General features: G+C 43.4%; 2 protein-coding genes across 4 annotated transcripts in view; one reads left to right on the top strand and one right to left on the bottom strand.

Annotated features, from left to right (window-relative positions):
* STXBP1 (syntaxin binding protein 1) overlaps positions 1–10,086 on the bottom strand; it is a 28,026-nt gene extending 17,940 nt beyond the window's left edge. Inside the window, exons 1-3 of one of the 2 annotated variants that reach the window (XM_063315996.1) lie at positions 9,907–10,086; positions 949–998; positions 174–255 (exon numbers count right to left, since the gene is read on the bottom strand). In XM_063315996.1, the coding sequence (XP_063172066.1) occupies positions 174–255; positions 949–998; positions 9,907–9,943 (169 nt within the window). In that variant the 5' untranslated portion in view covers positions 9,944–10,086. The remainder of the gene's footprint in view (positions 1–173; positions 256–948; positions 999–9,906) is intronic. The other variant, XM_063315995.1, reaches the window with a different exon arrangement.
* A 4,064-nt stretch (positions 10,087–14,150) lies between these two features.
* On the top strand, positions 14,151–26,565 carry SLC31A2 (solute carrier family 31 member 2). Of its 2 annotated transcripts, XM_063316355.1 has the most exons (4): positions 14,151–14,343; positions 18,670–18,736; positions 23,280–23,469; positions 25,065–26,565. In XM_063316355.1, exons 1-4 carry the CDS (start codon positions 14,335–14,337, stop codon positions 25,231–25,233), a joined length of 435 nt encoding a protein of 144 aa, XP_063172425.1. In that variant the 5' UTR covers positions 14,151–14,334; the 3' UTR covers positions 25,234–26,565. The 2 variants fall into 2 exon arrangements, with proteins under 2 accessions (XP_063172425.1, XP_063172426.1); XM_063316356.1 differs by lacking the exons at positions 14,151–14,343; positions 18,670–18,736 and adding an exon at positions 21,388–21,467.
* The last annotated feature ends 661 nt before the right edge of the window (positions 26,566–27,226 follow it).

The following is a 27,226-nucleotide window of genomic DNA, read 5'->3' as shown; positions in this document are numbered from 1 at the left end:
GGCTGAAGGAACCCTACCCTTGAGGATTTCAGTAAGAAGAAATGAAGAGACAGGGCATCCAAACTTCCTGCCTGAAAGGTTCATTTTAAGAAGCATTGCAGGCTGTGCAAAAGAAGACACAAGGTTTGGGTCTGAAATGTGTTGTGTGAGCACCATCCAAAACTTCTACTCACTTGTGATCCCCTCAGTCATAATATCGGTCATTTTACAGCAGGAGGACAGCATACGCATGCTCAGCTGGTCCACCACCAGGACCTGGGAAAGAGACGGAGGAGGGAGATGTCATTCCAAAAAGTCTGATTTGGCTTTATGCATTAAACCTCCCTGAGAGAAGACAGTCCTCCCCCACTGAAATGGCTCAGGAAAACAACTGGGCTCCTACGTAGCAAAAGGCTTTTTTTCAAGAAAATTTGGCTCTCTTAACAAGCATTTGACAACTCAGAATCCTTTTCTTCAGTCAAGGAAATAGAAGCAAGGAACTCATTTTGTCCTGATAACAGTCAGACATGGTTTATAGGTCTGCAAAGCATTTTTGCCTTAGAAACTAGAAACTTATGGATCTTAGATTTTGCTTCATGGTTACTGCATTCTCTTGGGAAGCCAAGTCCTGCATCAAAGCTTGGCTTGTGGAATGTTTCCAAAGAATGCATTGGTTGAACCAGATGTCACACTTAACTATCTTCTATGGATGTGGGATGAAATGGGTGGTGAATTAGAAATGCTCATGGAACCCATTTAAGCAGCTAAAATTCAGACCTAGAGGCTGCATTCACACACTGCGCTGAGTGAGTGTTACCTTGGTTATACTTGTGTGTGTGGGTGTGATTCTGAGTATTGTGCAAACTCAGAAAATAGGCTAACTCAGAAACCAGGTTGAATGGCAGCGAGTGTTACACATGCATAATACAGTATAGGTAAGAAGAAGCCAATGGTTTATTTCAAACTCACCTTCCATTCTCCCTTCTTTTTTACTTTCTTTATGACATCAGCCATAATTTCTGCAAAAATAAAGGGGAATTAGAAAAAAAAATAATCTATCACTAGTCAGAACCAGCCCCGTTGCAGAAGCAAGTTTAATCATAGCATTGACTGTGGTTAAACTAAGCTTTCTGAATTTGAGCACATAGCTGGGGCTGCAATTCCTGTCACTTACAGCCAGATGCATTGGACTACAAAGGATTCATAACAACGAACAATCCTGTTCCCATCTGCATAGGTCTGATCATAATTGTCAAGCTAGATATTGTTTAAATTCAGTTTCCAGATTCAGGCAATGCTAAAAAATGAGTTTAGGACTCATAGATTTCACACAAAAGATGACGAGAAGGGGGATGGGGATTAAAAAGCCAAGCTTCCCAGCACTGCAGTAAACTAGACATAAAATACAATAGACTGTAAAACACCTTACTCATTGCACAGAAAATGATAAATGCAGCATCACAACAGCCTCTGAAGGCTAAAAACTGCAGCAAAAGGACAGAACAACTTTGCAACCAAAGGGCAGAACAACTTGATTCCCACAATAGAAAGAAGCGAAGTGAGAAAAGACGAGTGTGTGGGAAATCAAACTGGATGAGGGAGACCACAGCTGAGCATCAACAGCAATCATCCACAGCTCACCTGAACTGAGGTGAGGCATGAAGACAAGCCATTGGTGCCTCATTTAGAAACCAGAAATCCCAGTCCCTCAAGATAACCCCTTGTAATCCCAAATTTCATTTGCACATTCCATGAACAAATGGCTTACATTACACCAAGGTAACAAAACCAAGGCATACCAGACCCATTCTCCACATTTATCCTCAGCAGGAAGCCCTTATCAAAGATACCTCATTCTTGGTGGACAAGAGTGCCCCAACTATAAGACTTAAGACAATAGGCTTAGGTGGCATCTTCCTGTCTAATCTTCTTAAATTCTCCATCTGTTCTCCTCTATTTGAAATTTACAACCATGTAATAGACAAGAAAACAGAACTAGAAAAAATACCCTATCACTGATGTTGAATTCAACAGAAGGTGATCTCTTCCACATGGAGTGGTAGGAATCATGGAGCAGGAGGAGCAGGATTAGCTCTGTCTATGGAAGTGGCAGATGGATTCTGATGATCCAGAGAGTGGATTTGGGAAAAATCAGAAATAACAGAACATTCCTAAGGATACTTATTCTCACTAAATCATTCTGAAACACACACACACACACACATGTAAACACAACTGATGACTTCCCACAGCTGTTCTTTGGGAAGAAATACTGTAATTGGGAACATCATGTTAAGTGATGTTCTAGAGGCAAAAGTTACCACAGAAGAGGCCAAGAACATCTGGGCTACAACACCAATGTAGCACCTAAGGCTCAAGGCTTACAAAATGATTATCTTCTACGAATTTCACCCCAGGAATTCTCCCTGATGGGCAAGGGGGGGCGATGTCAGGAAGTGACAATTCTTCTCAGAGATGAAGTGAGAGAGTAATAATGTTTTCTTCTTTACTACTGCTTATATCCTGGACAGAAGGAGTACTGTTCGAAAATTTAGAATTGTGCTTAAATTAAGAGCTTCCGAGTTTCCTCCTGCTGAGTGAAAAGAATTTTCATCCTGAGTCTGTCCCAATGTGACAAATTCTCAATGAATTTTCCTCTTAACAAAGCAATTTTTGTTCGTATGTTCAAAATGCTCATATAATTGTAGCATTGAAGGTTTAGCTTCCCTTTTATACGAATATGGGAAGATGCTGTTTTTAAACTTTTGTTTCTTTGCACACATGGCTTCTCAGACAAAAGGAGGAAGAAGATACAACAGGCATTTCCTGTGACAACACATAATGAACTTTGTTTAATCACAACTTGGAAAAATTAATACCACAAGACCTAGTACACACTCCACTCTGCCCTAGATTGCCAGTTTATTGTCCTTGATTAAGATAATAGTTACTCCACTTCAGATTAAGGCATATGTATTCATTTATTATTCAAATTTTGCTACCACCCATCTCCCCCAAAAGAGGGACTCTGGGCAGTTTGTATGGGAAAAGGTTCTTCATTTTTTATTTATTACCCCACCAAAAGAAAAGCAAAAAATCTTATGAGCTGAACACTCATCAGGAAGAAATATTCCTGCTTGCATTCCTGCTTCTTCAGAAATCCAACCTTTTAAAGTCATTGAGTAGGATTCTATCACCTCATTCTTCAACATGTGTTTTTTCTATATCCTCATATATTCTCTGCTTCAGGGCAAACACACCAATAGGTTGTGTAGATCCTAAGTTGGAATGAATTTTGGTACTGCACCACATTGGCTTAGAATCACACTTCCCATTCAGATGGTTTCTTCTGCAAGTCATTGCCAAGGGCCCAAGTCTATCAGGGGAGCCAAACTGGACCAGTATGACTGGTGGGAGGAAGGGTCCTAGCAAAGGAGATGACAAATAAAAACAGAAGCCTTCTTAGTGCATAGACGGCTCACTCAGGAAGGCATGAGCCTTTCCAATTTTGCTAGGAAAGCATAGAATCAGCAGTGTCCTTGTTCCAAAAACCTTGAGACGGGACAAGCAGGATGGAACAGATTATCAACCACACTTGGTTTTTTATCTCAAAAACCAGAAGTTAGGAAAGCAATTGCTCTTGTCCTGTGCTGCAGCCACATCCAAGTCACAGCATGAAGCTATGATCGTCTCCCCCTTCACCTGGAGGCCCTCTAGATATCTTTGACTACAAACCCCCAGACACCACCAAAAAAAATCTCCCAGTCTTTTCAAACAACTGCAGAACATGCCATTTAAAAACTCAAAACTAAATCATAGGCAATCAGCTCAGTTCTTCCAGGCAGAGACCAGACAGGTATCTGTTCTGTGGAACATCTCAGCCAACATTATGACACCAGCCCAAAAGTTTGGTGATGGTGGCACTGCCAAAGTGAAGCGAGTCTACAGGAGGGCATCTAGGATGGTGAAGGGTCTAGAACCCTTTGAGAAATTGACATGGGTATATTAAGCTGGGAGAACAAAAGAAGCAGCGATGTCCTTAAATATCTGAAGGCTGCCACCAAAAGATGAAGAAGACATGTCCCCTATTTGCTCCAGGTTGGCAGGACTAGAAGTAGGAAGGCAGATTTCAGCTAAACATTACGAGAATCCTTCTCTCAGTAGAAGCTGTAAGCAGTGGTATAACTGCTCTTAGGAAATGGAAGGCCTTCCTTCACCAGATATATTTAACCCAAAGCTGGACAGATATTGTTCAGGGATGCTGGACTCACAACAGGGGATAGGCTGAACGGTTCTAAGGATTATTCGTGCTGCAAGCAGGCAGCCAATCAGATAGAAAAAGAGAAGAGGTGAAAAAAGAAAGATCCAGTTTGCTTCTATGAGATCCAATTGTCTTCTGACTAACCAAACCTGGCCAGAACATTGGACTTTCTGAACTGCATTGCAGCAGAGCTGGCCTCTCCCTTTTTTGCTTTCAGTTTAGGAATGGCTAATTTTAAAATAAATAGGAGAGGAGAAAAGGGAGTTTGAGGTGGCCCACAGGGGCCTATGTTCCCAGAAATCAGGAAAAGGTGGTCTCGAGATCATTAAGAAACACTTCACCAAAATAAACAGTGGAATCTAACGGTCAGGGTTCTTGTCTGTCTTAAAGGGTCCTGCTGCTAATAAAATGGTTGCAGGAAAAGAAACCCTTGAAAAATAGAGCATGAGGGGTGGTAAAGGAAGTTACATTGTCAGGTCCTGTGAATGAGGAGGTGGGATCTCTCAATTCACAATGGGAACAGATGCATGGAAATCCCATAGCCAAGTAGCCATGCTGATTAACAAGCAGAAGCAAGGCTGAATGGGAAGCAAGGCTCCCATTTTCCCCAGGTGTTTTCACACTCAGGAAGCACAACACAGCCATCTTACAATGAGAAAAGTTCCCACTGAGCAGCATTGCATAGCCCATGGAAATCTGCCACTTTAAAAAGTCATGAGCATTGCTTAAAACAAACAGGGTCAGTATTTTGCACTAGAAAGAACACCACAGCAATGACTCAAGTGAGCCAAAATACCTGGTTCTGAGACATAAAAACAATAGAAGAGAATATCTGTAGCTCAGGGTTGAACTGTGGAATCCTTGGTGCTCTCTGAGCTTGGCTGTTGGCTTGAAGACGTTTCATGACCCAGCTAGGTAACATTATCACTGGCAGGGCGAGCTACTATAGATAAACAGGGAGCAAACCTCACAGTCCTTCACACTGATGATGTGACCTGGTTGGGTCATGAAACGTCTGCAAGTAAACAACCAAGCTCAGAGAGCACCAAGGACTCCATGTAAAAGCAAAACAGAACACCAGCCTCAAGTGTGAGCATCAAATGGACAGTGGTAAGATCATAGGTCAGGGAGATAATCACAGACAGAGCCTTAAGGTCACCAAGAGATAAAGGTTTATTTCACTTGGGAAGTTAAGAATCTTTTGGGACATCAAATCCCCTCCTTGGCCAGCCATCATAAGTTGTAACAACTCACCCAGTCTCATTCGAAGTTGAGGTTTGGTGGGACTATTTCTCATCATTTCTCTCCCCGCCACCAGCCCTTCAGGAGGGACTATCTCTAAGATGATCCTTCCTGAGAAACCAGCATGCTTTACCTAATTGAGTCTCTGTTGTGAGATGGGTGGCCACATCAACTATCTAAATAAGTAAAATAAACTGCAAAAAAAAAAATTGCTTTGAGTATTGTGCAAATTCAATTTGCTTTTCTAAAAAAATTATACAGACATTCAGGGAACTATTTTAAAAAAAAACCTTATTTTCAGTACATATTCTTTGGGCATCAAAATCGAACTGGTTTGACAGATAAGAGAGTAGAAAAATTCAAAACTACAATTCTCAATGAATTATTTGCCAGGTTACTGAAAGAGAGGAAAAGACAGCTAGAATAGGCTGCATGGGTTGGTCACAGAATCTGGCCCAGACTTTCCAGCAGAAGCCAACAAGGGCACTGGGGATCAAAGAAGCGCACATCCTCCTTGTGTTGGACTACAAAAACCATGTTTTCTGGGGGAGATGGGACCTGTGGCCCAATGCATTTGGAAACCACCTGGAATCCATCACATTTCTAGCCAAACCCAAGCAAAGGCACAAGAGCAGGTTTTGCAACAGGATATGCCACCCAGGAGTTGCAAAAAGGCAGAAACAAAAACATCAACTGGTAACACACTGATCTTTGCAGAAACAAAGTATCCCTTAAAGAGACTGAACAGATCCATGCTCTACTTTTCAAATCACAGTCAATCACAATTCAGAGAAGTTAATGCTATCTACTCCTGGGTTTTGCTGAAAAATCTCCCCTAGACTCAGAAATCTGTATTTTCCCCTTCTCTTTTTGTATCTGATTCTCACAGTGCTTGAAAACTCCTCTTAACTGACTCTTTCATCTTTGTGCTACCTGCCTTTGCATCCCTCTGCAGCCTCCCTGTCACCTTCCCTGCCCTGACATGAAAACATTCCCTGGGTGGGAAGCAGGGAGGCTGCAGAAAAAAATGATTTTATGAATGTCAGAGATCCCTTTTGCACTATTTGCCAAGGCTCCACACTCAAGCCATAAGAACTGAACTGATATTCTCCCATGAAGGCAATTTCAGAAGTAAACCCTGTTCATTAAATCTAAGGAGAACAGGTAGGAAACATGCTGGAGGGTTTTTTTTTCCCATGCAGCATTATTAGCAGCATCTACAGTTCCACCTTTGGCAGAGGAAGGAGAACAGATCTGCAAAACGAAAAAAATGGCTCTGCACAAAGCAATAAAGCAGTGGGTGGCTGCATCACTTCAAATGGCAGAGGAGGACCCCCCAGGATGGAATGGTCCAGCACCCCATAGAAAGGTAGCACATCAGGAAACTGAGCAAAACAAGAATGCTCTTTTCTTGAAATGCTAACTTTCAAGTTGCAGGGGTTTTATTTCTGAAGGAGAAAAACACCAGCACCCAGATTTAACACAGGATAACTATCCACAGAGCACAAAACCTTACTTGGGAGGTGGGGAAACAGCTGGTAAAGTTTCATTTGAGCTAGATCTTTGCTGCAACAAACTAGTTGCTTTAATTAAAAGGGGGGGAAGTGTCTCAGAATCTGTTAGGACAATAGCTAATAACTAAGAAACAATCTTCAGCTGATGTTCAACTTTTGGGGGGGCTGGTATGAAAAAGAAAGCAGTGCATATACTCATGTGCATACATCTTATAGAACTCACTGCCTCCTTAAGGAACTTCCCATCTTACACCTGCTGAGAGCCTTCAGTGAAGAGGAAAAGATCTAATGAAAGCCATGGTAACCGGTCAAATGCTTTCTCACAACAGGCTGGATTGGATCACTTTTTGGTCTGATGTCTGCAGATTTGGTTTTGTTTTGGTTGCTGTTTGTTGTTCTCCTTGACTGGAATTCCAAGTCCAAAGTTGATATACACAAAAGAAGGATGTGGGTGAGCATCAAGAAACAGACAAGATGGTACAACAGCTTTTGGGACAGGGAACCTGATGTTACCCACCATTCACATAACAATTCACCTATTATGTTTATACTGTATTTTTGAGAAATAAGTCTTTAGAAAGCGTTAAAAGAAACATTCAGACAACAGCCATTTGGATTCTGCACTATCTCCACAGCACACAACCAACTATCTCCACAGCACACAACCAACTGTCTCCACAGCACAGAACCAACACATCATTCCAGGGTCTTCATATTTTGATATCCACAATTATTAGTCACCAATGCAGAATTATATTTCTCCCCTCACTTTCTGAAGCCCCTTTTCAATAAGGTGGAGATCAATGCAAGCTCCCAAACCATTCCTCCTTTTTGACTTCCACTTCCTCCATATATGGCTCCTGCAGCAGAAGGTGGGAGGAAGGCTTTGGCATGGGAGCATGCCCAAAAGAAAAAAAAGCATGAAGGGACATGGTCTTAGTCTGTCTCAGCTGATGGTCTGGTTTTAGCAAGGCTGCTTGGATTTTCCAATCATTCAAAAATGCACAAGAATAATGGAGATGCTGAGTAGACTTGTGATACAGTGGGAGGAATCAGGCTATGAATCTCAGAGGATCTTTTCTTTCCACCACCAATCCCCCACCCCCACAATCACTGCCAAGTCACACCACTGCACACCAGTTCAAGCCCAACCTTCTGATTGCAGCATTAAGCCCAGGTCATAACATAGAAGATGCCTCTATATTGAATCTAGACACACTATCCTGCATTCTTCCTATGGATTTCACTCCTTCTAACCTCTCCGAGGGGAGCAACTGCAGACACACACACATATATACAAGCTGCAAGGTAATTACTCTGGTTACATACTGGTCAATCCTCTCTTAGGAAAATGGCTTAACTCTAATTGCTGAAGACAGCTAAAGGGTTTTTAGCAACCCAGACTAGAACATTCCATTTAAAGGTAGGCACAAAATCTTGGGTTTGTTTCTCTGCATAACCTCACAAGAAGTTGTAAGCAGCTAACAATTTGGGTCTGAATGCAAAACACTCAAATTCTGCTGGCACATTGGCGAATTTAAGAATTTCAGCACCCTGTCTTTACAAAAATATTTTTTTTAAAAAAAAGACATTCTCCATTACTGAGACACTCCAGTGCACCATCCTCTGAATCTGCTTCTAAAATGCAGCAATCAAAACCCAGAATCGAATGAAGCAAAAAATAGCATCTATGGACCGTGTGCAAAACTGCTCCCCCCGTTTTTTTTGAAATCAGAGCAACCACATACAGGGAAACCAATTTTTTGGGGGGTGGGGGAGGATGAAGGAGGTGGGAGAATATTGCAGTTCAACAAGGAATTCAAAAGGATTACTGTAACAATTAGTCAGTTCCACACTAGAGAACTGACTAATTGTTTCCTTCTCCTAAGTGTTGCACTATTTGCTTTAAAGGTGGCTGGGGTAGATGGAAAAAGAAGACAGGACATATTTTGCATCACTGCTACTCTTTCACTACTAACCCCCCAAATTGTTTTGCGCCGTTACTGCAAGATTTACGCTAGAATCCATTTACCCGATTGTTTCCCTTGATGTACTGGGGGCAGAAAATAGGATAGGGAGAGGAAAGATGCAAACAATCTAGGTTTTTTAAAAATCGTTGTGTTTTGATCAGCAGCAAAATGACCCTCCCCTACATGCTCATTTCACACAATATTTCAAATGCATAGCCTCCAGACATGCATACTGTCTTCTGAGCTTGAGAAATCTGGGAATACGCCTGTACAGAATTACTCTTCCCTTATTCATCCTTTCAGGGTAAATACTCAGGCATATATATTCCACTCCATATGCACTGACCGAAGCGATGGGTAATTTCTACTCAAACCCCGTTAAAAACAAGGAAGGGGGAGAACAGTGGAAAAAGCCAAGTATTAATCCATCGCCTTTTTCCCGCTGCAGAAAAATATACAGAAGGAACCAGCTTTGCAGGAAAACCCCGGATTTGCTTGAATCCTCTGTCTCTCTCCTTCTCTCCCCACCCCCGAATTTGTTTGTATCGTCAATGGCTGAGTTCTGCCAAGAATCCAGCCTCCCTTCTCAGCTATATTCGCACGTTCGCTTTCTCCAATCTGCCTCCCACGCTTTCTCTTTCCTTTTTTCGGAGACTTCTCATTCTCCCCACAAATTCAGGGCTTCCAGCGCAAAACACACGGCCGCTCGATCTCCTGAACGCACGCCGTTAACAAATAGTAATACCAGGAAAAGGCTTCACGTTTGCACTAGCTAACCCAGGGGGTTGGTTTCAACCGAAGCGTTAACCAACCCCAGGCCACTGAAACCACTAAATCGCTTCCAGAATGAAACCGTTCCCCCCACCACCACACCTTTATGCCACCCCCCACTCCTCTGGCCCGTTCAATCAAAGAATGGAGAAAAAAAGGATAATCTTACTTTCTCCCACGACAGCTTTCAATCCAGCGGGTGCCATGACGTCCCTGCTGGCTCCTCTATCTTTTGTGCAGCTTGGGAGGGGGGCAGCGGGACGCCCCCTTTTTTCTTCTTTCTTTCCGCTTTTCTCCGGCTTCGGTACTTCCGCTTTGCTCGAAATAATAATACGAAGAAGAAGAAAAAGAATCCTTGCGCCGGGGCTGGCAGCTCAGCTGACTGCAACCCGAGGGAATGATGCGGAGGCGGTCCACGCAAGGCGTGGTCGGATTGTGATGCTGATGCAGAGAAGCTGGTGGTGCCGCGCCGACGTCACGGCCAGGCGGGCCAATCAGCGACCCGCCTGCTCAGCATCCGCTGCGGCTCACCCGCGCCGTTAAGGGGCGGAGCTAGCAGCGGAGCTGGTGGGAGAAGGAGGGGGGAGCTGGGTTTCGATGTGGGGCAAAACAATGGCCTTGCTAAACTGTGGTTTGTTGAGTAAGCTACAATGGGCTGGACTTGCACCTTGAGCAAACCCCCAATAAGCTACCTTGTGATGGGTTAGCTCAATGGTTGAAGCAGGCCAGCCATGGGGTCTGCCTTGGGTTAAAGCACACCCTGGTCTAGCCATGTTTGCTGAGTCAGCTGGGTTGGCCGAAGATGCTAAACTCATAGTAGCTGGATTTACAAAACACTCATGGCCAACACTCAACCAGCTAGATTTGGGCTTAGTATGATGTCTGAACTGAGCCTTGGTGGACAAAATGAGTGCATTTGTGCATGCCTGAGGTCAGGTGGATTGCTGCTTACTAAAATCAGTGTTCTGGGTTTGCAATACAGGAACCACTCTGGATGGGTTCACTCAGCATGGCAGACAAATGTCTAAAATACCTCTGAGGAGCATGAAGAAGAGCCCCACACTGCCACAGCTTCAACCAAAACACCCTTTCAAAGCAAGGCATCAAATAAAAGCAGTACTCCCTTTGAAAACCATCCCACCACCATCCAGGCACTACAGTGGACCTCCATGCATGCACAGTCCCACCTTCACATTAGACTGAATTGCCTGGCATGGCTTGACCTAGGGCACCAAGGCAGAGCTCTTGAATTTCCAACTTGAGACCAACAGACCGACTCCCGTGACTGTCTGGATCAAGGTGACCAAATGCTGCTTTGCATTGGCCTACTATGGACCAGAACTGGCCTTACCCTTAGGTAGAACAAGGTGCTGCTTCAGGCAGGCAGAGTTTATTCTATGGTTTGTTATCATAGATAACAAACAGTGTTTCTCAACCTTGGCAACCTGAAGATGTGTGGACTTCACACTCCCCAGCCAGCCAATGCAAAGCAGCATTTGGTCACCTTGAGTCTGTTGGAGGTCCCAGCAAATCAGCAACCTCATTAGCACGTGGATGAGTTTGCTCTAGGATGCGAATTCTCTGTGCTTCTGGAGGAAGCTGTTTGTTGCCCCTCCCACATTCCTTATCTTCCTTCCTCCTTCTGGGAATGAAGCACCATGTGGCTGCTCCTTCCATCTCTGGGAGCCATGCTTGGCCCTAGAGTGAGGAGGTTCCCCCTTTCTCCATGCAGCCTTCAGCAGCAATGAGGACTGAGACTCAATTCGGTTTAGGGACAGAAGATGAACAAGAATAATTTTTTCTCAGTGGATGTAACTGGACCAAATAAATAAGATATTATTTTACTTACTTTTGAACCTACTTTGTCTAAGTGTGTAATTCTTTATGCTTGGGTGGGCTAAGTCTGTAAGAACAATAATCTATATTTCTCCAACGTGCTCATTAATGCTATTTTAGATAATATTCTTTTTCTGTGTGCATCTTTCACTGTGTTAAGCTGTGCTCCATTCAGTGGTCCTAGCTGTCCACTAATGGCTTCAGAGTCCACACATCTTCAGGTTGCCAAGGCTGAGAAACACTGTCACAGAGTATCTCAACAAGAAGGAGCACAGTCTTCCCCATCAAACCCAGGGAGTAAATTTAGTCTTTATATCATGCTTGGTCTTGTCTGCATTCAAACCCTCTCTGGCCCTTCCAGATGTTTGTAGACTAGAATACCCCTTACACTTTGGAGATAGCTCCAGCATCCTGGCCATTCTCCAGCTGCCACAAGATAGAGAGCATTGATGCCAGGAGTGAATGAGATGATGGGAAAAGGTTAATGCAGATGCAACCAGTCCCTTCCAAGAAACCACCCCACCAGGCTTGGACAGTGGTGGGAAAGGGAAAGGAAGATGTGCCAGTTCTGAAAAAGCAAAAGCTGCAGGCAGGGAAGGCAGGAAGCACAAACCAACAGTCCAAGCTGTGAGCGGAAACATATTTCAAAACATACAATGGAAATACTCCGAGCGCTAGTATTTGGAAAGACTTGGGGTATATGTTCAGGTTCCTCCTTAGGGGATTTCCTCATGAGAAAACACCCCCTGGCAAGGCTGGCTGGAGTAAGGGGAGCTGAAGCCCCAGTAAATGCCTGGAGGCAGCAGATTAGATGGGAAGCAAGTTCAAAAATAAAATAAAAGCCAAGCCAAGCCATTGGCACCCATTGCCAAAAGGGTTTTGCAAAGATCTTTCACAGGAACGAGGGAGAAGGCATGAATCCAGCTGATCTCTGCAACAACATAGAAATTCCCTGGTTTGGTTTTTGTTTGTTTTCATGGTGCATCAGGCAATTCTTGACACGCCCCAGCAGGAGAGGGGCAGCCGCCCACCTTCTTGTGCAGGGAGCAGAGTACAAAGAAATAGGCTCAGGCACTGCAGTTGTAATTATAAGTTTATTCCAGTCAAAATACTGAACATGAAACAGAGCAGAATATAATCCCAGGGGAATTTACTGCATTAAGCAATGCATTTATTAATTATAGAAGAAATTGTTGGTAGGCCTGAAGCGTTAGATAAGGGGTTAAAAACATATTTATTTGCCTAGGCCTTTTAATGCCACCATTGCAGTTTTCTAGTTTTCATCTTTTCTTAATAGTATTACAAAGCGAATGTTAACATTGTTATTTTCTATTCTCCTCCACTTGAGGAGCACCTTTAAGAGAGTGAGGGGCATATAGATTTCCTAAACGAATAAACCAGCAGCTGCAATGAGAAAGAGGATCCACAATACAATCCTACGCAAGTTCACTCAGACAAGCAGTACCATTGAATTTTACAAGACCAGTCAAACTCTAGGATTGCAACCATAGCAGTTGGTTATTTTATATACATTCTTTGTCTTTATATGGATGCTGTCCAAACACCAATGGGATCCTTGCAGAGCATCAACTCATACATAATTATTTTTTAATCACTAAGAGAATAAGTCCTCCTTGGTTCAAAACTTCCAGCCAACAGAATAATATTCTAAGCCAGGGCTCACCAACCAAGCGATCTCCGCAGTTATAGTGGACTAGAAAAACCAGCCAAGTCAGCTGAGAACTATGGGATCAGTAGTCCAACATACCAGAATGGTGCAGGTTGGAGAAGATTAATTAACTTAAGCTTTAAAGCTAATCTTAAAAAGGCCAGATAAAGCAAAAGCTCAGCCAAGACCTTCCTCTTTGGATTTGTGTAATTCGCAATACATTTCGAACTCTGCAAATCAAATCAAGTGCCTGACTGGGGTGTTAGCAAAACAAGGTTGTGCAAAGGAGACAGAATAATTCTGGCAAGCAATATAGACTCCCTACCAGCAGCGGCATCCAGCTTCCTCTAGCAATGCCTTTAAGGCAGGCAGTATAGTCTGAAAGCACCCGAGTTTCCTCAATTTACCCCCCCGTTTTGGATTGGAACTAAATAAAGGATAATAATAATGCCATTCTCCAGACCAGCATGCTCCAGAGGAGTGTACTCCTCCTATCACTTTCAGCAACTGTGCTGGTTGAGGCTGATGGGTTTTGTGGTCTTCTCCAGAGGGCACCAGCCGAGGAAACTTAGCTGAAACCCTGTTTGATGAGAAGGCTGTCACTAACTAGATTTCCCATTCCAGCTGGCTAATGAACTACAATGACCAATTCCGGCTGGAAAGCAAAGAATCATGGTCATTGTAGCCCGATGGGACGGCTTTAAGGATAGGATTTCATTTAAAAATCAACCCACTTGTTTGGATGAAGAGTTACTCATTAAAAGCGCTCAGCAGGACGCGATCTTTGCCTACATTTAAATACAGCGGGGAGGGCGAAACCCAGAGGCAGAAACTACAATCCCCATCATGCCTTGCGCCTCCCGCTCGCGTGATAGCTTGAAGAAGCCTCGGTGCACGCATATCTGGGTATATATTTAATTAATCCGAGATAGCTGCGTCTTACCAAAGGCGGAACCTGTTAGCGTTAGCTAAAAGATACCAAGCAAAAACCTACGGGACGCACCAACCCGCCCGCGGCTTGTATCGCTCTTCACGGGGGGAAAAAAGAGCAGCAGCGAACGGGAGAAGTGGAAGTGGGGGGAAATCATCACAATGATGCCAGTAAGTCTATTTCCAATTTGCAGACGGTTGCTCTTCCCGCTCCTTCCTCCTGGAAATCCATATGGAATTAAACCCACAGCTCCCTAATCAATAAGTTTGCCGATCGGAAATGTCCCTTTTTTTTAAACCCCCGCGGAAATCTCACGTTCCCCCGGGAAAGACCGGACCGACTATGAATCCGTCGATCCTTTTAATCTTGTGTATTCGCTCAGTTTTGCCCTAAACGTAGGAATACGCACATGCAGATACGGCCGGACCATTGATTTAGATCCTTTCGAAGTCTCCCTGTCTGGCGCCTGTCTTTTATTTTGCCTTTGCTAAAAGAAGTGACGTTTTGTTCAGCCGTTACTGTGTTGTTTTTAAAGAAACTGTTACAAAAAGGGTTTATATACATCCAGGATGGTTGTGTCAGTTTCAAAGTTCTCCTTGATCTTTAGTTATTTTTAAAAAATGTTTGTTATACAGCCACTTCTCTAACAAAACAAGATACAAAATGTAACCAAAAGTGTCAAAGGGGATATAAACCAGAAACGCAAAGCAAGGGGTGCTTAAAACAGGCGGCTCAAGTCAACCAGCTGTTGGGCGCATAAGGTAGCCTGGATGGTGGAATCCTGTACATCTCCTTAGAATTAAGATCTGCTGAGTTCAGATATCAGGCTGGGGAAAAAAAATTGGGAGCCTGGTAGCACCTTCTTGGACCAACGTATTTTATTAAAAGACAAAACTTTCGTGAACTTATGTATTAGTCCTCCTGGAAGCTGATGCCTTTCAGTGTTAGTGTTGGGGGGGGGGGACTGTTTCCAGACTCCTGGTGTATTGCACCATAGGTAAAATAACTCTCCTCCTACAGGGTCAATCTGACTCCTACATCTTCAGTTCTTGAGTAGGAAAAACACTGCAAAAACTTCTGAAGAATTACACACCATGTTTCCTCTTCCCTTGCTCAACTGTGATGGCAGAAGGGAGAACTTGAGGAGTTACCACTTCCCACTGCTTGCTTGTGGGAAAGTTTCTGAGAGTCACTAATGGCCCACAAGTTGTCCATATTGGAGACATGTCCTCATCCCCCCATGTACCATTCACACATCCCTTTATTACAGATATCTAGGCAGGAAAAAAAAAGGTTTGAATTTAGGACTACAGTATTTGTTTCTAGCTTCTAATTCTACTTGCTGTCTAAACTCATTTTGTCTGCAGAACAGTTGGCTGGCTCTCCCTTGATGTTATCAACATAGACTTATGCACAGTCCCATGGAGGGTATTCTATAAAATAGGAGGATCTTGGTTTAAAAACAAACATTGGGTCACCCAGTAAGCCTTCTTGAGATTACTTCAAGTCAAAGTGAAGTTCTGTGGGCCCCCCAATATAGCCTCTCAGGGCCCACAGGATGATGTCTGTTTTTCATCTCCAAGGTGGGACCAAGATGTCATTTGTTTAGAGAGGGGCAGAGATTCAATTTTGCCTTTTCTCTCCTGTCACCCTGTAGGCTCTGTGGGTTCTTTTCTGAGGTTGGCAAATTACAACCTCAAACCTCTCCCAAAAGCAAAGGACTGGATTTAGATAAAGGATCTGCCACCTCTTTAGCAGCCAAGCATCCACCAGTCAAGCATGGTGGGTTCTCTACATATTTGTTTCCCATTGCATACAATAGGATTTTTTTTTTTTTTTTTTTTTAAAGAGGAATGTTTGGCCTTCCTCCAAAACATCAGCACATGCACAACACACTTATCTGGACTATTGAATGAATCACTTTCTGGGATACACAGATAATTGAATCATAAACCAAGGAAAGAGGCTAGATTTGTGGAACACTTAAGCCACACCTAGAGACATATGCAAAGAGCAATCAAGTTTAAAACTTAGCCTATGATTACATTGTGTGAATGCTGGTGCCAGGCCTTGAATGGATCTAGTTAAAAGTATCAGCAGAACACAGCCTACTATTGGAACCTTCAGAAGGGAGAGGAACCTAATTTTTAGACAGTGCTGCAAGGAACTGTCACAACTACAGTTGGTTTGAAAAAAAGATGTAAAAGGGAACAGAAAACAAGGCAGGCCATTAACAAAAACAGGAGGTGGAAGCCCCATGTGTAATGGGTGGTCTACCCTTGATCAGAGGCAGGGGAAATCCCATTAAGGGAAGGTGATGGCTTTAAATTTCTGCTGGTGAACTTCCCAGAAATATCTGCTTAGCCACCGGGTCTTCTAGGGTACTGGGCTAAGCGGATCTATATTTTGCTTCCCCAGAACTGTTTTTATATGCTTGTAGCCTATAAAATCACAGCCAATCTTCTCAAGCACGGTATTTTTATGTCACCTTCCTTTTAGCTCTGAGAATTGCATGAATGTGGGAGGCCCTCTTCTCTTAAACTCCCCCTTACGATTTCCTTGGAGTAGTTACATAAAGGAACAGCTGACTCAAGAGTCACCAGTTCCATCCAGAAATCTCCTCTGCAGATTGAGAAACTGCAGTGCTGTTGTTGGGTGTGTGTTTTTTTTTCCTCCACTGGCAACCATTTGCTCATTTGTTACCACACCTGGGCAAATCCAGTCTCACCTAAACACCTGCCCAAACCTTGGCAAACTCCAGATAACAAGCAGCAAGAATGACAGTGCTGGAGGAGGGCAAGGCCTCCAAATGCTTTCTCAGCCTTAGGCTAAGGCAAAACAGAGCATGTACAGAGTGGCTTTCTCTCAATTGCAACAGCTGCTCTCTCAAGCTGAGACCAAGAGTGATTTTGCACAAGTTATTTGGACTTTCCTGGATTTGCACAACAGATTGAACCACACATTGTCCAGACAGCTTGGGTTCTACACCAGGCTAAGACAGAACAAACAAACAAGTCCATTCTATAATCAACTTTAAAATTAACTAAGTTTACATGCTGGGTAAATCCAGCTGCAACACTTACAACAGGCCTAGTTAGGTTGGCTGTATTCACAGCCAACATGAAGAGAGAAATGTCTGATTCTAGACCTCCAGTACACTCATCCCAAGGGGAAGGCTAAACCTGTGTCCATCCAAGATTTGCTGAACTACTCCTTCCTCAAGTTCTGACACCCTCTAGTTTAACCTGTACTATCTACAAACTTGCACTATTATGAGTCCCCTTCAGAAAGGCTCAACCTGCAAACATAGGGGTTTGGGGAATGCAAGGAGAAGCAGGCGTGACAGTTGTGGGAATGCTCTTGGGTGGGAAGCAGACATTGCCTACTGCAAGTTTAATTCCACATTCATCTCTGGTTTGTTTCATTATTATTTGTTGTGGTTCTGGCAGTTTGGTTACCCTTTCTGAGACTTCTCCTCCAATGGTGAAATTTGGTCCCAGACATTGGAGGCAGGTGTGGAACTGAGAAACTCAAATTACTGGAGGGTAGTGCTTTGCAAAAGCACCAACCCAACTTGCAAATTGTCTTTAGAGCTCTGGTGGGAAGCAAAAGCAGAGGCATCAATTAGGTAGAGTAAGATGACAGATAATCATGGGTTATCACATAAATAGAAATACCTCACATGATCAGAAATTACCGTGTACAGAACCAGCCTATTGTTTCATACCAACCAGCATAGCAAGGGTTGGTAATGCATTTCACATGGACATTAATCTGCCGCCTCCTAGTTTTTCCCTTCCACCTGATTTTTATCCCATTCAGACTGGGTTAATTTCTAGAAAAAATAAACTTGTAAATTGGCCTCCAGTAACCATCCCTTTTAATCATAAGAAGGCCAATGAGCCCATACAAATGTTTTTTTAGAATAGAAAAAATAAAGTAGGCAGCCTACAGCCCAGAGTTTTTAGAAATGGGTCCACCTATCCCAAAGAATTACAAAGGTGAAATGAAATTATGGGAAACATCTCAGTTGGAGAACAGGAACAGCAGAGAAGTGTGGCTGTACCCCTTGAACATTTAGATCAATTTAGAGCTATCAAACCCAGGCTGAAACAATGTGGAGGGCCCAGATGGCATCACAGAGTGTTTTCGGTACATCTTTGCTCTCATCTAGTGGACATCTGGTAGCACCAAGTCAACTGGAATTCCAACAGAAGAGAATATCTGTAGCTCAGGGTTGAACTGTGGAGTCCTGGGTGCTCTCTGAGCTTGGCTGTTGGCTTGCAGACATTTCATGACCCAACTAGGGAACATCATCAGTGCCCTGATGCTGTTACCTAGTTGGGTCATGAAATGTCTGCAAGCCAACAGCCAAGCTCAGAGAGCACCAAGGACTCAACTGGAAGTAACTGAGGAAGGTCTAGCCACAAAAAACATACACATATTTAAATATTACTGTGTTCTCTTTTGCCTCCACCTCCCCAAATCTCCTACAGATGCATTTCTTTTTCTCAGATAAAGTGGTCCTCCTGTTTGACTTCTGGGATGTTCACAGTACAGGAGGTAAGCAAACAAACTTATCTAAGGAAAACAGAAGTTGCCCAACCAAAGAAGGAAGACCTTTGAGGCCAGAGATTATATGAAATCTTAGCCTTTACAATGGGGAGGGCAGTTATGAAAGCTTGCCCTATTGACATGGCATCTCAGACTTCCTTGAAACACTTGACTTCAGAGCATTTTTCCAGAATCAAAAAGTAAAATTTAAAGAGCCACGGTAGCTAAAAGATTCACAGACTGCTCTAGGCATAATTCAACTGGTTTTTGGTTAATTCCCAGGTCTTTGAAGATTAAGTCCTGCAAAAAATAGCAATGCAATGGAGAAAGTGAACAGCCATGTTTTCATTGCAAGGTTTTGCTTAACTATGGTTTACCAAATAAGCCACAATTGGCTAGGTTTCTGCAACAGAGTAAACCATAAGCCATGGTTTGCAAAGCACAGCAGAATGCTGTTCTGAAGGAAGGAAAATCATACCTATTACCTTCCAAAGAGGAGACTTTATAGGAACATGGGGAACCTTTAATACGGCCTCCCCAAACTGAATGGGTATTCTTTAAATATGTTGGAATTGTTTTCTCATGCTCCCCGGCTATTATGGTCAATGTCTGACGCAAATGGGGTCACCAAGTTGGAAAAGGTTGATCTAAAACTGGCTGGGTTCACCCACTGCCCCAAGACATAGTATTGCTTTGCAAATCATGGCTTATGGCTTACTGTTACAGAAACGTAGCCAATTGTGGCTTATTTGGTAAACCATGGTTAAGCAAAACCTTGCAATGAAAACATGCTGTTTTATTTCTCTACTGCATTGTTGTTTTTTGCAAGACTTAGAATCTTCAACAAACTGGGAAATACAGTACACAAAACCCAGTTGAATTATGCCTAGAGCAGTCTGTGAATCTTTTAGCTAGCCTGGCTAAACACAACACAGAAAGACCAGCAAGAAATACTACGGCTTGGGGCAATGGGTGAACCCAGCCAGTTTTAGATCAATCTTTCCCAACTTGGTGACCCCATTTGAGTAAGACATTGACCATAATAGCTGGGGAGGATGAGAAAATAAGCCCAACGTAGTTGGAGAAAATCCATTTGGTTTGGGAAGGCCATATTAAAGGTTCCATGATAACCATGTTTTTCCTTCCTGCAAAATGTGACCAGCCAGTGCTATTGCATTTGGGAGAAAACCTGCCCACTGTAATGGCTTAGATTCTAGACCCCTGCCTCAAATTCTTCAACAGTGCCTTCAATGAACATGAAGGCCTTTGCAAACAGTGGATTTCTGTTGCCTTTCTACCACCACCTAGACTGTGTTCATATATCCTTACTAACTCATGGTTTAACAAATGAACTCAGCTGGCTAGGTTCACAAACTGAACCACCAAGTAGCTAGCTCCATTTTGAATCAGTGAGTTGTATGAACCCAGTTCTGGAAAGGCTAACCCAGAATGGGAAAACACAGAGGGGAGAAGGTTATTAAGTGCAAATTTGGCCCATGAAGCAGATCCTTAATGTTACCTGCTCCATTTGCTGCTTTATATCTTCTGGATTGCAACTCATGCTTCGCCATCGTAAGGTTAGCCTTGAAATACCAGCTGCTCCTTGGAAAGTTTAGGAAGCAGCAACTTCAAACAGCTGCAAGACAACCTCTCTGGAGCTCTTATATAAGGCACTTAGCTCCACCCCTAATCAGGTGAGCCAATTAGAGCTCAGCAAGATGGAGCTACACCATCTCCTGAAATCTGCCCTTTCAGTTTCAATCCAAGCAAGTTAAAGGGCACTACACTAGAGGAGGCTGCATTATTTGTATGAGTGTGCCTTTAGCCAAGGATATATAATCCTTTTGGCCCAATGAACTCATGTAGAAATCTAAATCCATGCCGTAACCATGCTCTCCAAGGTGGAAGGGTTTGTCTATCCACCCAGTGCCATAAAATTCATGATCATTCACAAACAGAGAAAGCTTTTCTAATGTGCTGGGATGCTCACTACCCACCCCTGCTTATCTTCATTTTTTTTTTTTTTGCTTGACAAGCAGGGACCCTTCCAAATGAAGAGCATAGCTGCAGCCATTATCTCTTATTTTTATTTCCTGAAATGCTAATGGAACCTAAGTGGAGCTCCTTGGAAATCAAGATGATGCTGGGAGCTGATCGTTGGGTGTGCAGAAAGACAGTTTTCTGTTGTTTATTTATTTAAGTAAATAAGTAAGTGAAAGAATCTGAACCATTGGGAACCATTGGCTTTCTCCCCTTCGGCTTCCGGAAGCATTTCTATGTGGGGTTGGGCTAATGTAACATACCAAGCCACAGCTGCGTAACCCCGATTGTTTGTTTGCACAGTTCATGGAACCTTGAACTAGCCCCACTGAATGGGTTTGTACAATCCCTTGGCTACATCGCTTGACATGCTGAACACAAGATAGCCATCATGGATGTTGCATGCACCAGCCCGTTTAGTGGTTCATTTAGTAGATACATTGTTTCAAAGCCCACATATCATGCAATTCCAGGGATATGAATAAGCATCCCAGGGGAAGACAGTCATTGTGGCCATCCTCTGCGTGTTTCCAAAATCCCAGTCTTGTGGCTCTTGTCCAGAAGTTCAAACCTTTGATCAATTTCTGTTCAGGCATCTTGGAAAGCTGCAGGTGATTATTCAGTTGAGTAGGCTAGAAAGAGCCCGCTCTGCTTCTCGCTGCTCAAGGCCCTGTGCTCTCATGGCTTGCAATTGAAAAAGGTGGGTTTGCAGCATACCCAAATTTGACTAGTTCCAAAATAAAGAGGGCAGGAATTGGTAAACTGGATGGTGTCACTGGGTGCCTTTGGAATACAGTAATTTCTCGATTCTTGTTGGCTTTGACAAGATCTGATCTGGTGAGGCCTGGTTGATCAACAAACAAGGTGTAGCCACAGCTGTTACTTAGGGCATCAAGATGAACTGAGACAGCCAACAGTTTTACTACTGGAGTCTGGCCTGGCGTGGCTGCATTTTTCAGCAGGAGGGGGGTAAAAAAGCAGCTTGGCTTTTTCTCAGGAGTCAGAAGAGAAGGGAGCAAATCCAGGAAGCTAAAGACAAGCTGTTCAATCCCTGGGAAGAAACTCAATTCCTTGCCTTAATTGTACCCTTTGCTCCCAAACGAACAAAAGCTGGAGGTGGCTATTTGTCAAGCCCACAGCTTCAGCTTTACTGCACGCAGATGGGCCTGCCAAAGAGGAAATCTTGCAGCCTGCTAGCTTTTGCTGGACTACAGCTCCCGGCACCCATGCTGGCTGGCTGGGACTGTCCCACCTTTGCTAAATGTGGTTCATTCAGGATATGTCTCTTTGCATCTTGCAAGCTGTCTTTAAGGGTACCTAGTAGTGCCTCTTGTATTTTTGTCTAAAGCAGGGGAGGGAATATATTTCCTCCCCTCCCCTTCCCAGTCTTAACAATGTGTAAAGTTTATTAGAGTCCACTTAGCTGCAGGCACTTCTGTTTCAGATGCAATGTGTCTGCTTTATCTCTGAGTAACAATGCATCGAGTTCCAGTATTGATGATCCCTGGGAAGCCAATGGCTTAAGGGTGATGTGTGGTGATCTATACATCTTGACCCAAGTCTATTTTCTCTTCTGCTTTTATCCTCTTTCCCTGTAGAAAACAAATGGCAAAACCTAGACCAGTTTTTTCCTTAATCTACATATCTCCAAAATGTGCAGACTTCAACTCCCAGACATCTGTGCAATAGCAGGACTCACTGGGGAATTCTGGGAGTTGGTACCCACACACCTGGAGGATGACCCAATTGGAAAGATTGTCCAGAATTTTGCTAGCTGGTCCCAAAGGCAACTTACAGGAAACAGCCCCAGCTTGTATTGAAAGGTAACCTCAGTTTTGATACTCTAAACCAGTGTTTCCAAGCCTTGGGAAACTTCTAGGTAGGTAGGCTTCAATTCCCGGAATTCCCTGATGAGTCCTGCTATTGCTGAGAATTCTAGGAGTTGCTCAGGATTAGGAAACAGTGCTGTAAACATCATTATATGAAGGAAGGAAGGAAGGAAGGGATTCAGTGGATGAAAAATAGGATTATGTCAGTATCTGATGTAACACTTCAGTGGCGATTCAATCAAATCCCAGAATCAATTCTGGTTTTCATCAAAGCCACAATTTGAAGCGTCAGTGTGAATCTTCTCCCTCTGAAATGACTCAGATCAATTCCAGTCCCTTACAAGTGTGTACCTGTTAGGGATTAGCATCCACGTTGTTTTAAATCAAATCAGCCCAATTCGGATCAAATATCAGAACTGAATTGCACCCGTTTTCCAAAAGGATTGTGCAATCAGACCACTACGCATGGGTGTCATTGCACAATTCCTTAGTATGTTTATCAGATGCCACCTAAAGAAGAGTACTGAAACCTCAGTTTGCTTTCTGCTAGGTGTGGCAGATCATTCACCAAGTACCTTATGAGAATTCCTGCAACAGTCAATATGGATACTTGTACAAGAGAGGGATTCTTCCCTTTCTCCTTCCCAACAGCCCATATCAGTGTTTCTGCTGTGTCTCAACAGGGATGGTGCTCTCGGTGTTCGTGATCATGCTACTCACAGTTCTATATGAAGCCATCAAGGTTGGCAAGGCAAAACTGATCCAACAGGCAAAGTCAGCTGTTGCCCCTAGCATCAGTCAGGAAAACTTGGGAGAACCTGAGGGGGCCTCTGTGAACTCAGGTGTGGGGCCAACCACCAGTTCTCTAAAGAAGTAAGAAAACTTCTGTCTCTCTCTCGTTTCTCTCTCCTTCCAATTACAGCACACACACCACCATTTTTGAAGCAGCAATGCCAGTTTCACCAAGGGCACCCTTGTTCTAAGGCTGCAAACAGGCGTGCTGCATTTGTGCTAACCCGCATTGCAAAACATGGTTTCGGAAGGCTTTGCCTAGCCTTCGTTTTTATATCATTTGCATTCTCAGAAGTAAAACTTTCTCAGCGAGCTTTTATTGTACATTTTTTTTGAAAAGGGGGTAATTAAAAATGCTCCAGCTGTGGGTTAACCTTGGGTGTCTGGCTAAATCAAAATTCCTTCACCTGAAAGAAAAACCCGTTCAGGCCAGGTAAGAGTCATACAGAAGATGCATGTAAAATCTTACTCAAGTCGAAGTTTGATTCCTGATTATATATGGACATGTCGATGCAGGTTTTTTAAGCAAGAGCAGGGAAAATGGTTTCCCACTGTCCCCTTTCAGGGTGCTTTTTCAACTTTTGGTTTAGCTGAGAGGTATCTCATCCATCTAGCAGTTCGAAAACATGCTAATGTGAATAGATTAGTAGGTACCGCTTTGGCGGGCAGGTAACGGCGTTCTGTATAGTCATGCTGGCCACATGACCACGGAGGAAGTGTCTATGGACAAACGCCCGCTCTTCGGCTTTGAAACGGAGATGAGCACCGCCCCCTAGAGTCGGACACGACTGGACTTAATGTCAAGGGAAACCTTTACCTTTACCTGTCTCATCCATTAAGCAAGCTCTCCTGCTTACATTTTTTACAAGATCAACTACATTGCCACTTCCTGAGACTCTTTTTAGAAAGGACCTATCGGAAACAATGGTCCCTCAGTCCTGGCCTGTTGAAATCCCATTATTTCCATTGGGTTAACCCCAAGTGGGCACCAGAGCAGGTTCCACTCCTGTGTTCTGAGTTTTGTCCAGGGTGCTCAAGCTGGACCACTGCCACACTGAACAGCTCTTCCACTCCTTCCTTCTTTCCAGCCTTCGGTTATCAAAGCACCTTTGTGTTAATGGAGCAAATGCTGCCAAGAAAGAGATTATGATGTTGATGTAACCATCGGCCCAGCTGAGATTGCTTGCATGGTGTGCAGTTGTCTGAAAATCAGGACCCTGTGAAAGCACCTCTCACAAAAACTGTGCAATGACATTTAAGTTGGGTGGTGGTGATGGGGTAGCTCTCTTGATTAACACACATAACCAGAAATGCAGATGAGCAGAAGCGGGAGGACGCAATGCAGCAGTGCTCACTTTGTTTGTTAGGTTTCTGTAGCCCAAAAGGAACCACCCATGGGCAGGGACAGTGGTTGGGGTGGTGGCTTTAAGGTTGGCAGGGAGGCACCAAGTTCAGAGTAATTCAGCTGGGGCAGATTGTTGACTACAGCTCGGAGGAAAACCGTGCAAGGGCCTGGTTGGCAGAAACCCCAAAGAAGGGGTCTCATTAAGTTAAATACCCTCGTTTTAAATTTAGGAGGAATGGAATTCAGGCCCAAGGAAAGCTAAAGAGGGTAGAACTTCTCTTTAATCAATTTAGCCACTTTCTGAAGACACTTTTCTTTCTTTTTTCAAAAGGCGTCTTTCATGGCACCTAGCTGAGACCCTGCTCCACGTGGTGCAGGTGTTTTTGGGTTACCTGGTGATGCTGGCTGTCATGTCTTACAACACGTGGATTTTCCTGGGAGTGATTGTTGGTTCGGCCATTGGCTACTACGTGGTGTATCCATTGCTATGCCTCAGATAGCAGCATAGTAGCCCCTTCTGGAGAAAGCTCAAGACTGCAAATTAAGTGGATTTTGCAACCGGAATGGATTATATTGGGACACGTCATCTCCATGAGAGCTCTGAGGTTCTTTTGACCTCATTTTATCTGTAGTCTCTGCCTGCAGGGTATTTGCCACTTCTAATCATCTAAAGGAGCTGTTTCACTTCTACTGTCAAGTAGTTTTCTAAGTGCCTTAAAACTGGCTTTCTTGTGCCCAGAAAGTTAATTTCAAGGAGACTGCCATCTACCCCATCTAGGGCTAAGTGCACCATATGATTGTGGGTGAGGCTGCCTGCAAGCCCTAGAGAATGCATTGGGGAGGGGGTACCTCTGCCCAGTTCCTCTTTGGTGACTCATTCCTCCCTCTTTCAATCTCATCAGTGTAAGTGCTTGGAAAAGAAATTGCAGCGTGGCTGGCAGAGACCTTGAAGGGTAGAAACTGAGGAGGGAGGAGCAGATGCTGCCCCTTGACCATATAGGGAGCGATGGGGTAAATACCCTACATCAATTATCTACTAGTACAATAGGCTTCGCAAACTTTCAAGGCTCAGTTGGAAGACTTCTTCAACACACCCCTATCTGGAGCACTTTAATAGAAGACAGCCATATCAAACCACGGTCTGTGTCTATTCCAAATGCTTTTGTTGTCCTTTTGAGTTCTGTCCTCCTAGATGCTTCCATTAAGCCAAAACCCCATGGCAGCAACGGGCAGTAAGATTCAGTATTTACCAAAGGGCCTTTTCCACATGTTGTGTCACGAACCTAAGGAACTCAAGGCCAGAAAGAACAGCCGCAATCACTATTTAGATGTCGTTAAATAATTATTTGGGGGAGGGGGAGGGAAAAAAAGACAAGTTCTTCACATGTTCAGGCAGGACGTTGCAGTTTGCGAAGCTCCATTCCTTGCACGTCCAAAAGGGATTATGGGAGTTTAATGTGTCACACATCTGGACAGTATCAATATGGGCTCACATTACAGTCTTAATGCTGGGGTGAAATTACTAGGGTATGCTATTAAAGCTGGAATTGGATAGAGCTGAGGCCTCTCTAGGCATTTACCTCCAAGTCTTTGGAATGCCCATCTCTAAAATCAGTATAAATGGGATCTGGATGGAAATTGCATGAAATGAACATTTAGAACAGGAGATATCAGAGACAACCAACTTAACTTGGTTGGAATTCAAGCTATGGCAGGCACAGGTCTAACATTCTCATTTTCCAGGAGCCTGGATAGTTTTAAACCAGTTACCTTCTCGGATTTCTCTGTAAAAATGCTGTGAAGGAAATATAGGTCATTGTCTTTACAAATTGTGTGGGTTTAATTTGTTGGTATCCATTATAAATGGGTTGAACATTCCTTTCTGGGGATGGAACATGCCAAGGAACTCCAGAATATTTCATTTTGCCTCTAGACTATGATTATCTTGGAGGAAGGGGGCTGAAAATCATGTCCAAAAAACTGTTAGGCCATCCCCAGAACTGCATGAACTGGAACATAAATGCAGAGTCCCTTGGAATGGAATTTTGCATACCCCTAGCACCCACTAAATCTATGTTAAAAACTTACTTCCAATAAAAATTATGAAGTGTTTTTTAAAAAAGTCTAAATAAATGTATTACTAATTACTTATTAATACTTTCTCATCCTAATTTAAAACCAGGCTTATAGTTTTAAATTAGTGGGTGGTCCAGTTTTCCCATCTTCATGTGTGCGCGTGCATAATCATGCTACAATGTTTTTCTGTGCAGTTTAATTTCCCTATCTGGCAAACTCAGGCAAATTCAATAAAGGAAAATTGGTTAACGCAACCAGAACAGCATTCTCCACCTCAAGTTTAAAAATAGGCCTCGATCTCCCACTTTCCAAAAATTGAACTTTTTTTTTTCCATTGAAAAATTAGTGAGGAACTGGTCCTGCCCAGAAATTAGACAATACATTTTTGCGAACTAACCTTGAAAGGAGGAATACCAA

Source organism: Candoia aspera, chromosome 16 (assembly GCF_035149785.1).
Source record: "Candoia aspera isolate rCanAsp1 chromosome 16, rCanAsp1.hap2, whole genome shotgun sequence".
NCBI lineage: Eukaryota > Metazoa > Chordata > Lepidosauria > Squamata > Boidae > Candoia > Candoia aspera.
This window is presented reverse-complemented; position numbering and strand designations above follow the sequence as displayed.